The sequence below is a fragment of the Myotis davidii genome, unplaced genomic scaffold, assembly GCF_000327345.1.
Source record: "Myotis davidii unplaced genomic scaffold, ASM32734v1 scaffold144, whole genome shotgun sequence".
In the NCBI taxonomy this organism is placed as follows: domain Eukaryota; kingdom Metazoa; phylum Chordata; class Mammalia; order Chiroptera; family Vespertilionidae; genus Myotis; species Myotis davidii.
In genome coordinates this window covers 286361-298236 of record NW_006297066.1, presented here as the reverse complement: position 1 = coordinate 298236, position 11876 = coordinate 286361, and the positions used below count along the sequence as shown (strand labels likewise).

At 35.9% G+C, this 11876-nt stretch overlaps 1 protein-coding gene across 1 annotated transcript in view; it reads left to right on the top strand.

Annotated features, from left to right (window-relative positions):
* The window catches only part of NBEA (neurobeachin), a gene marked incomplete at its 3' end in the record, with an annotated part of 537034 nt that overhangs the window by 314454 nt on the left and 210704 nt on the right, over positions 1 to 11876 (top strand). The window contains exons 29-30 of the mRNA XM_015569799.1: positions 1267 to 1435; positions 2933 to 3028. Coding sequence (XP_015425285.1) covers positions 1267 to 1435; positions 2933 to 3028 — 265 coding nt within the window. The remainder of the gene's footprint in view (positions 1 to 1266; positions 1436 to 2932; positions 3029 to 11876) is intronic.

Sequence of the window (11876 nt, the reverse complement as noted above, 5' to 3'; positions counted from 1 at the left end):
GCGCCTGATTCTCTGATCATGGCTGGGGGGCAGGGCAAAGGCGGCTCTTAGCTCCCCGCTGGGTTTCCGATCACTGTCAGTGGCAGGGGGCTTCTTCCTGCTTTCCCTTTAGCCTCCCTGCATTGTGCCTACATATGCAAATTAACCGCCATCCTTATTGTCAGTTAACTGCCATCTGAGTTGGCAGTTAATTTGCATATAGCCCTGATTAGCCAATGAAAAGGGTAGCGTTGTACGCCAATTACCATTTTTCTCTTTTATTAGTGTAGATTATCTCTTTATCCTAACTAGGCTGATCTTTATCAGACCTTTTATTGTTTGGCTCTTTTCCTCTGGAAGAACTCCTTTTTGTTATTGAACTTTTGAAATTAGGAGCCTCAATCCTGGCAGTGTTTTAGTTGTTATTTTTCCAGTGCAGGATGGTGAGATATTTATGTCTTTTTAATCTGTTTATGCAGGTAAAGATTGCAATCGCTTTCTCTTAAGCTACCATGTCACCCTTTTAGTTCATATTGAGATTGTATAAAATTTGTTTTATGCTCCCCTATTGTGTATTAATAGTCTCTTGCTCAAATAGTAACATGTCAGAAATGTTTATGTATTTCAATTGTAATTATAGTCTATTAATTTTGAGTTATAACATTTGAAACTGTCTTTATCATTGAGGTATATAATTATTCTTTTCATCCTTTTGCATATTTAAAATATACATGCTGCATATTTTAATATACATGCTGCATATAGCTGCATTTTTAATATACATACTCTATCATGGAAGAAATAAATAATAAAGGTGAAAAGCACAAAGAATAAAGTTTTGTGGCATATTCAGCAAAATTTTAACATTCATGGGTTTGTTTTTTTTTATTATATATTTTATTGATTTTTAACAGAGAGAAAGGGAGAGGGATGGAGAGTTACAAACATCAATGAGAGAGAAACATCGACCAGCCGCCTCCTGCACACCTCCTACTGGGGATGTGCCCACAACCAAGGTACATGCCCTTGACCGGAATCAAACTTGGGACCTTTCAGTCCGCAGGCCGACGCTCTATTCACTGAGCCAAACCGGTTTGGCAGTGGGGTTTTTTAAAAATATTTTTTTTATTGATTTCAGAAAGGAAGGGAGAGGGAGAGAGAGATAAATAAAAGTTAAATGTCATATTTTGTTCCATGAAGACAATGAGATAGGAATAATTTCTTGTATTCTAAGAACTTTCACTTCAAAAATTTTGAATATCAAAACTGCCTTTTTATTTTACACAGGATGATAGCAAGCAGGCACAATTCTTAGCTTTAGCTGTCGTTTACTTCATTTCGGTTCTGATGGTTTCCAAGTACCGTGACATATTAGAACCCCAGCGAGAGACTGCAAGAATTGGAAGTCAACCAGGTAGAAACATCAGGCAGGAAATAAATTCACCAACAAGTACAGGTACTTAATATTTTTATATTATTTAAATGTCATTATAATTTTCCTGCTTTTAATTTCATTTTCACATTCAAACTTAAACTGATTCTATTCATAATCATCTCATACATTTACAAGTTAGTAGTATATAAAGATCAATTTAATATTCTTCTAATTCCTAAAAAATGTATGAATGGTATTTCTATGATATTTGCTATATTCTCATTTGCCAGTGCAGTTTTGGTTTTAATGTTTTATATTTATTAATACCAATCATTTATACTACTATTTTATTTGCAAGTAACTCATATTTTAAATGTATTACTTTTAACTTTTATAAACATGAAATTAAGAGGTTCTTATAGAGTAGTACAAGACCAAGACTAAGCCAAAATATAAATCTTTATAGCCAAGTTCAAAGATAGTCTTCCTTCTTTCCTTCCTTCCTTTCCTCCCTCCCTCCCTTCCTTCCTTCCTTTTTCTTTTGCTGTATAATTATTTTGGTTTCTAAATAGAAATACTCTATATTCTGTATCATCTATATTCAAAATATTCTGTACTTAATATCAGTATTCTATCAGAGATCATAATAGGAAAACATACATTCTAAACTTTATACCAAAGTACCTTCAATTAAAATCAACCATCTTGGCTCATATCTTTCTTACCTACCGATTATACTCATGTTGTAGGAGTTCTTGCATTATCAACTTTGTCTATTCTGCTTGAAAATGATAAATATTTCCTATTTTTTAATATAATGGGGTTTCTTCTATCAATTGCATTACAGGCCATGTTTATATCAAGGTTATTTCTCTGTGTTTTTTTTTTTTTTGCAGTGTAACCTTGGTAACCCAGTGGTTATTTCATGTACCACTGGATTAACTGGTAGTTTAAATTTTATTTTCTAAATAAATGTATATGACATATAAATAAAATGGATATTTTAACAAGTGCATAGAAATTAGTGGTCAAATCTCTGCATCTTGTTTTTGGTAGCATTTCATATCTCATTTACCTTTTATTGCTGTTGTGGAAATATGGATTATGCATAAGTTTTAATACTTAGCTGTTTCATGCTATATTTAATTTAAACTCATAAACATGATATTCATTGTAGTATAGTCTTTTAACTTTGTTCTTCAAATTAAACATTATCTTACCACTGCAGTTTATGTCTTTTGATCTTTTAAAATACTAAGACTTTATTTTCTTAACTCTTTTTAAATGTATTCCTATCAGTCACGTGTATATAAAATAAACAAATATTAGTGAATTACCAACTCACTAAAACCAGTTCTTATTTTTGTGTATGTTTTTATGTGTCTGTTGCTAAAATTACTTAAGTATATTATTTCCTTTCTCTTAATATATAACCACTTTCCTTCCCTCAGGGGTGCAGTCTTTGTTGCCATCAGTGCTTGCATGTTGCAATAATATAAACTTGTCATGTTTTGTCAGTGGACCATGTAGCAGTTGTTACATACTGGCTCAAATTTGATTCCATGATTTTCTTCACAGTTGTGGTCATACCATCTATCCCTCATCCAACTTTGAACCATGGATTCCTTGCCAAGTTAATTCCTGAGCAGAGCTTTGCCCACTCATTTTACAAAGGTAATATTGACCTCATCTTCCAACCTATTTGAGTATTCTTGTTTCATCATATTATGTAATAAATATCCATAATTCTATTGTTATAAACAAGTATATACCTCAGGTTTCATGGGGATATATGTTGTATTTATACCTGGCTAATGAGAGCAAAATATAGCTTTTATATTGATACTAGAGGCCAGGTGCATAAAATTCATGCACGGCTAGGGTCCCTAGGCCTGGCCTATGATCAGGGCCAATCAGGTTCCCCACCTCTTGGCCTCCCCGCCTCCTCCTTCCCTTGCCACTTGTGCTGCCACCACTCAGTTCCCTGCTTCCCTGCCCTCCACCCCTTCCCTCACTCCCTTAGTGCCCTGCCACCACAGCTGGTTGCCCGCCATGTTCCACGCCACCCTGTGGTGGTCAGTGCATGTGATAGCAAGTGATCGAACTTCCGGTCTCCTGGTCGAACTTCCATGGGGACAGTTTGCATATAAGCCTTTTATTATATAGGATTCTGTTACATTTTTAAGTACCATCTGCAAATTAAGGATACCTAATTATATGTAGACTAATATGTACAGTGGTAACATTCATTCAAGAATGTAAGAGTCAGACCTTAGCAGAAGGACTAAGTTAGCCCTAAAATGAAGGCCACTCCATATTCACAAGCAAAAACCTTAAAACAAGCTTTGAAAGCATCAAAGCGATTTAAAGTTATTTAAGTTTCTGTCAGAGCAAAGTTCCAACTCTCTTTAAAGGAATATAAAAAAATTCTTCTACAAGCAATATAAATGTCAATGTTAAACATCTAATAAAAATTATTAAACATACAAAGAAGCAGGAAAATGTAATGAATAAGCAGGAGGAAAAAATTAGTCAATAAGAAGAGATTCAGAAAGGACAGAGATTTCAGAATTATTAGATAAGAACATTTAAACAATTATTATCAAGTAAGTACAAGATGTTTTTCAATCTAAAGGAAAAAGTGGACATAATGAGGATGAAAATGAAGAGTTTTAAAAGAAACCAATTGAAAGTTTTAGTGATGAAACATTAAATAGCCAAAATGATTTCTGGGTAAGATTAACATGAGTATTGTCTCTGCAGAACAAAGGATTGTAGTAGGGTGATTCTGCATCCCCACATCTCATCCCCGTTTTTCCTGTGTACACTCCCTGCATAATTCCTGGTACACTTAAAATGATGGATTTTGCTTCTGTGACTGTTATTTTCTATAGGACAATTGCTTTTAAGAAAAGATGATTATCCAGGTAGCCCTGACCTAAGCACAGGAGTCCTGTAAAGACAGTTCTCTGGCTGGTTGCAGAACAGTGTGAGAAGGATTTGACATTGCTGTGATGGAGATGATCATAGGACAAAGATATAACATCACGAGGCAAGGTCTGAGAGCACAGCCTCGCTAACAGTCAACAAAAAGTGGGGGACTTTACCCTACAACTGCAAGAAACTGAGCTGAGTGAGTTTAGAGAGGACCTGAGCTCCAGATGATACTGTAGTTTAGTGTTCACCATACAGTGGTTAAGGATATGGAAGACCAGTTTATAGAACAAAGGAAGCAATAAAGTACTGTTTGTTACAACTTGATGAATGCATACATATTTTTATAAATATACAACCTTTAAACATCATAACAAAATAAAGGAAAAAACATTTTTTAGCTTTATTTCTTATAAATACATAAAGCTCTGAATTGTGTAAAGTAAGAAGGATTAGATAAAACAAATTAAATGTCCTCTGGAATTTGTGTTGTGTGCAAGCATATTCCAAAGGTTTAGCTGTAGTGACTGGGAAATATTCCAGATTAAGGAGCCTGAATCAGAATATGAATATACTACTTTCTTTATCAAAAACATTTTATTATGAAAACAATTTTGGCTGAACTGCACAGTGGTCTTAGTGGTATAATACAATTTTGAGGACCTTTTAGGTTGATGTGGTAAATTTTCTATTATTCTCTTTAATATGTGCTAATATGGAAGTGGATTATACATATCTGTGATTGCATTCTGTGGTGCCATTGTTATTGAGAGGAAATTTGTTGATGTTGATGATATTGGAACTGTAGAATCAACTCTTAGTGTTTTCACAGGATAAAAAATTAGTTGGATTCTACTCTTTAAAGATTAATAGAATTGGCTTCTTTGTCAAATATGTCCAATATTTTTAATGAATGCAGCACTGCCAAACAAAGAAGGATTCCAACATGTTTTTTTGTTTGTTTTGTTTTTTACTAGCAGCAAGTGTCAGAGAATAAAAATCAAAGTTTGAATATTGTAGAAGTACACAATTTTTATGAGATGTTTCATTATTTATATATATAAAAGCCTACGTGACCGTTAGGGCGGAACGCCCAGTTGCTGTGATGTACACTGACCACCAGGGGGATGACGCTCAATGCAGGAGCTGCCCCCTGGCACAGCCAGAAGCTGGGCTCACCACTGGCAAGTGCAGCTGCCATGGTGAGAGCCCCTCCTGAATCTGTGGCAGCACTATCAGGCGGCAGCAGCAGGTGCAGCGGGCTGGGATGAGCATGAGCGGTGCACCTCCCAGCCCCAATTTCGGCTCTTCCCTGGCCACCTGCCTCTTGGTGCACTGCTACATCTCTCAGGGGATGTCCGACTGCCGGTTTAGGCAGTCGGACATCCCCTGAGCAGACCCGGACTTCAAGATGAATGTCCAACTGCCAGCTTAGGCCCGATCCCGGTGATGTTCTCTGTAGAAGGCAGTCAGTGTGAACATCTCAGTGACTCAGGGAAGCACAGGGAACTCAGGGTGAGCCTGCCACCACGCTTGACTCACCCACTCGATGGTGCTCACAGGACAGACTGTGGTGGCCCAGCCCGAGTATGTGCAGCAGCTGCTGAAGCTCAAGCAGCAGGCCGTGCAGCAGTAGAAGGGCATCCAGCCACAAGCCAGCAGTCGGACATCCCTGAAGGGATTCCGTACTGCGAGAGGATGAAGGCTTGGCTGAGGGACCTCCCCACTCCAGTGCATGAATTTCGTGCACCGGGCCTCTAGTTTAATAATAATTGCCAATGAACTCTCTTAAGCTCTAAGAATAAAATTTATTTTGTTCATCCTTGCAAAGTTGGCTCTTGTCATCTTAAGTATTTGATAGAATGTTTTGTGTTTTCTGTTAAAAGAAGATTAATACATAAGAAATTCATGGAACTGGAACTATTTCTTTCAGTGAAGCAATTTATATGTGATTATAACTCTGCAGGATAAATTACTGTAACTGGGTATTGAACATTAGTGGTATGTTTTGAAGATACAGCACTTCTAGTTTCATTTTGGATAAAAGTTTCAAATAAATATTCTAAGCTGAGTTTTCATTCCATCAACATACCTCTCTGACACTGCTTTCTCCATATTATTAAATAAAAATAGGTTAGCTCTATGTTATTCCCTTGAGTATCATTTTTGCTGGTTCAACTTGGTTTAGATTAAGTTTAACAAGCAAAAAGCTCATGGTCACGTTATAAACTTTAAATATTTATATTCTCAATGTTTGTTCATAGTGTTTACGTCGTCATTTCTTTTGAGGAATCACTTTTTGCTTAAAGCTTTTTGTTTAGCTATGATGTGTAATGAAAAAAGTTACAAGTATAAAAACATTTGTGTATATATACTTTCAGTGAACAACATAGACAGTTTTTACAATTATTATCTCTTTCCCAATGTTGTATTTGTTCAGAGTATATTTATTGAAATGTAGTTTTATGTCTATGGAGTCAAAAAATATTTCTGCTTTTATTTTGTGTACTTTAACATTTTGTTATTTTTCACAGATAGTTTGAGAAGAACTGATCTCGTATACTCTTTAATTCCATACTTCATTTCCTTCTTTTAGCTCATTATTGAGCTTTTTAAAATTTTCTGAACTAGCTCTCTGGCCTCTCTCTCTTCTTTTTAATCTTTGATAGTCTCTCATTTCAAGGTCTTATAACTTCTTTGAGTATTGCCATTTTCTTCATTGGACTTGTCTCTAGTCATTTATCCTATTTACTGATGGAAAATTTAAAAATAGCACCAATTTGTAATCTCAGAGGGAAGATGGGAGTGGGTGGGTGGGAAGAGATTAACCAAATAATTTATATGCATATATGCATAACCCATGGACAAAGACAATAGTGTAGTGAAGGCACAGGGTCGGGGGTGCTGATGTGGGCTAGAAGGGGTCAATGGGGGGAAAAGGGAGATCTATAGTACTTTCAACAATAAAGATAAATTTTAAAAAATTAAAGAAATTTATAAAAAGTAATGTAATGAAATATAATTTCTATTTAATATATGTTCCTATGATAAATATTTTATATATGTAATATAACAAATGTAATAAAATAATTTTGTTTTTCTAAAGCATTCTATAATTTTGGGACAAAGTTAACATGTCTAAACTTACAGTGGCAAGACTACTTTATTTTTAATTTACCTGGATTACTACAGTTGCTTCCAAAATGGTTTTCTCAACTCTTCCTTTAGTGATCACCATTCTACTTTTTTTTTTAGTTTTGCTGCATTTTATTAAAAAATATAAATAAGATTATGTCTTGATTTGACTTAGTTTTCTCTTAATCCTTTAGAGTATGCTATCAGGTGACTCCTGGATAATCTGACTGCTGACTACCTTTCCAAATTTATCTTGTTATTCTTCCATTTGCCCACTTAGTTACAATCAGATTCCTTTTTAATTCTTTAATCATTCCAAGCACTTTCCTGCCTTTTGATCTTTGTATTTTGTTCCTGGTTTATGGCTCTCTTTCCTATTATTTTTTTTTTTTTGTATAATTGCCTTATTTATTCTTCTTCATCAGGTATTGGCTTAAAGGTTACCTCCTCACAGAGGTCTTTCCTGACCACTGTAGCTAATAGCTTCCTCACTGACACTCTATTGTCTATCATAGTATCTTCTTTATTTCTCTTTTTGTAGTTATGCAATTTATTTATTTGTCTAATTAATTATTAAAATGTGTGCTTCAAGAAGGTAGTCTCTTTCACCTTGCCTGGCTCTTGGAAATAGATATACTTAATATTTGTTAAGCTAATGAGTAAGTCAGTGAGAAAGCTGAACAATTTTTTGAAAAGCTCAGTATTGGTGGTAGCCATAAAATGTATGCTAAAGAGACTTTTATTGATAACTTGTCCTGGAAGCTATAGAAGCTTTATGTTAATTATTGCACTTTAGGTTTAATATGAAGAAAGCTAATATTTAGGTGAACTTATAAATAAATATGTTTTTCATCTAATGTTTCTAAGCAGGGAAAAGGATTAAGGAAATAAAATAATTAAGAGACTATGATACAGTTACACAAATAGACTTAGCAGTCTATATGTGGAATGGAATTTGTATATTTATTATTATAAATATAACTTTTCTAATTAAATGGGTGAGGAAGGATCATTTGGCAAATGGTTTGGGGATTACCACATGGGGTAGCCAAGTGAAAAAATTCATATCCTTGTTTTATGATATTCCAAATAAATTTCACATGTATTAAAATTTAAAGGTAAAAATGAAACTGCACATAATTTAAGAAAATTAAAATTTATATAAGAAATTATGTTTAAAGCATAACATCAAAAACTGAAGTTCTAAAGTAAAATATATGGCTAAATAAAAAACATTTTATATGTCTGAATATATTAAAATTAAAGGACAAATGCAAACAGGAAAAAATTTACATTAATATAATAAAAGTGAATAGCCTTAATGAATAAAAAGCTCTTATATATCAATTAAAATAATGTATAACATTAATGGAAAAATGTATAAAATACCAAACAGCTAGCAAAAGAAAGGTAATGTACAGTACAAATATGAAAAATTTATTTAATGCTACAAGTAATCAAATACGTTTGTATTGAAAGAAAACTGTACTATAATTGGAAAATTGGGTAAAATTTAGAAAAATGAGAATATAAATACTTATAGTTTGCATAGCATGAAAATATCCATAAACCTTGATCTAGTAATTTTACTTTCAGAATTGTATCTTATTGAAAAAACAATAGGCCAATAATCTATATACAAATATTTTTACTGCTCAGTTTTTATTTGTTGCATATTTAAAAATGAAGTTAATATTTATTAGGCACATTTTTATATTCTTATAAACTAACACTAAGGGTTTCAATATTGTAAGCTTGTTATTTTCTCTTGCTTTTAGTATTATATTTAAGGTTCCATTATAATCTATTATGTGAGTGCATTAAAATTTATTTTATAAGTAATCTATAATAGTATCAATATAATAAAGAATTTTTATTGGGTAGTGATCTTGAACATATTATACATTTCAGTTATTTACTGTTAAAAATTATCTCCAGTCACTCATGGCACATAGTTTTAAAAATCTAACTTCTAAATGTTTATTCTTAGTATTACTAAGGATACCAAGAAAAGTCTTTCCCTCCCTTCGTCTTCCTTCCCCTCCCTTCCCCTTCTTTCCTTTCATCTTCTAATTTTGCCTTTCTTTCAATTAACTTTACAATTACTTCATTATATATTTGCTGAATAAATGAAAGATTTACTGTTACATCCTAGGTACTTAGGATATATAATGGTGTGCAAGAAGTTCCTATCCTTATGAAGCTAACATTCTAGCAAGGGAGATACACTTTTAGAAAGCAAACATTTAAATATATAATTGCAATATATTTGCCTTCTAAGAAATAAAATTACAGACCATTATGAGAAAGTACAAAAGAGGAAACCTAATTTAATTTGGGGTTGGGAAAGACATAAAAGTGACATTTAGCTGGGAACATTAGGATGAATTCAGTTAATTTGGGAAAAGAATGGGGACAGTGGAAGCACATTTCTGAAAAGGTAAATGCAAATTTTGAGAAATTCCTTGGCATATTTGGGGAATATATGGCTGCAAATAAGAATCAAAGGAAGGAGAAGCATCCCCTGAGTTTAGATAGATAGACAGGAACCAAATTATATAGGGCCTGTAATCTGTATTAAAGATCTGGTTTTTAAACTAACGAGAGGGGGGAGTATTAGTGTTCTATTGCTTCCATGTCAAATTACCACAGACTTACTGGCTGAAACAACACAAATTCAGTATCTTACAGTTCTGTAGGTCAAAAGTCTAATATTGATTTTGCTGCTTTTGCAGTCACAAAGGTTTGAGAGATGACAAAGTGCTGGGGCAGGGTTGAAGGCTAAGGTGTATCTCCTACATGAGGCTATTCCTTCAACACTGGGAGAGATTGTTGTTTTACCTATTGTATAGAAACCAAGACAGAGAGTCAAGCAAAATGAGGAAAGGAAGGAATATGTTCCAAATGAAAGAACAAGATAAAACATCTGAAAAACAGCCTTAATGAAATGGAGATAAGTAATTTACCTGAGTTCAAAGCATTGGTCATAAAGGTGCTCACTGAACTGGGGAGACGAATGGATGAACACAGTGAGAACTTCAACAAAGAAAATCCCATATAATAAAAGTCCAGCAACCTAACAGCAGAACAACCAGAATGACCAGTTGATATGACATGCACTGACCACCAGGGGGCAGACACTCATTGCAGGAGCTGCCCCATGGTAGTCAGTGCGCTACCACAGTGGGAGCACTGCTTGGCTGACCAGAATGAGTGGCTGCTCCTGCTGCAAACTCCAGGCCAACCGGAAGGAACCTGGGCTGCAATTGTCACCTCCTAACCCCAGGCTCTTTCTCCTCACTCCCTGCCCCTCCTCTGGATGCCCGCAGGCCACACAGCACCACCTCCAGGCTCACAGAGCTGACCCCAGAGGCTGGGAGGTGGGTTCGTGGCCACCAAAGGACTGAGGCCTCCTCCACTACCCCTCAGTGCTCTTGTCCCTGGGCCTGGCCCTGACCAGGTCCCCTGCAGAGGTGAGTGCTCCGGCTCCACAGAAGATGCCGGACCAGGGAGCAGCTGCTCAGAGTGGGTCCACAGCCACTCGGCTGACCGGGATGAGTGATGCTCCCACAGCAAGCCATGTCCCCACCAGTGCATGAATCCCATGGACTTGGCCTCTAGTGAAAATATAAGAAAGTAGCAAGTAGAAGTGACAGAGCTGAAGAATGCAATAATTGAACTGAAAAATATAATACAGAGGTTCAATAGCGCATTATATGAAGCATCAGAAAGGATCAGTGGAACTCATCCATTAGAGCAGCAAAAAGAAAAATGATTTTTTAAAAAGTGAAAATAGAGGAAAAACCAAGATGGTGGCATAGGTAAACACCTGAAATTACTACTTTGCACAAACACTTCTAAAATACAACTAAAAGACAAAACGGACATCATCCAGAACCACAGGAAGGCTGGCTGAGTGGAAATTCTACAACTAGAAGGAAAGAGAAAAACATACTGAGACTCAGAGGAGGTGCGGAAGTGAAGTGCAGAGGTACGGAGACCCACGCAGAAAGGGCTGGCAACTGAAGACTTGGTTGTCTTTTTCAATTGGGAGGGAGTCACAAGTTCCCAACTGCTCTGAACTCCAGTTCCGGGCGAGTCTCTGGGAACCCAGACTTATTCGGGGAGAAACTGGACTATCTGGCATCGGGTGGAACTCGAAGGCGGCTTTCTCTCAGAGGTGCTTGCCGTGATTACCTGGACACTGAGACCCGGGGCCTCTTAGGGCAAGGCTGAGGATCAGCCATAGCTGCTTGCTCCGCCCTGTTGATTCCCTGAGACCCTGCCCCACACAAGCTGTGAGCAGAGGCTTTTGCATTGAATGGGCCGGCCCTTTGAGACCTAAAATTACGAACAAACTGAGGCTGGGTCAGAGAGACCCAGCACATCCAAAAGAAGGCCCAAGGCTCCACAGCAGCTTGCACTGCTTCACAGCCGGGCCTCATCTGGGCAC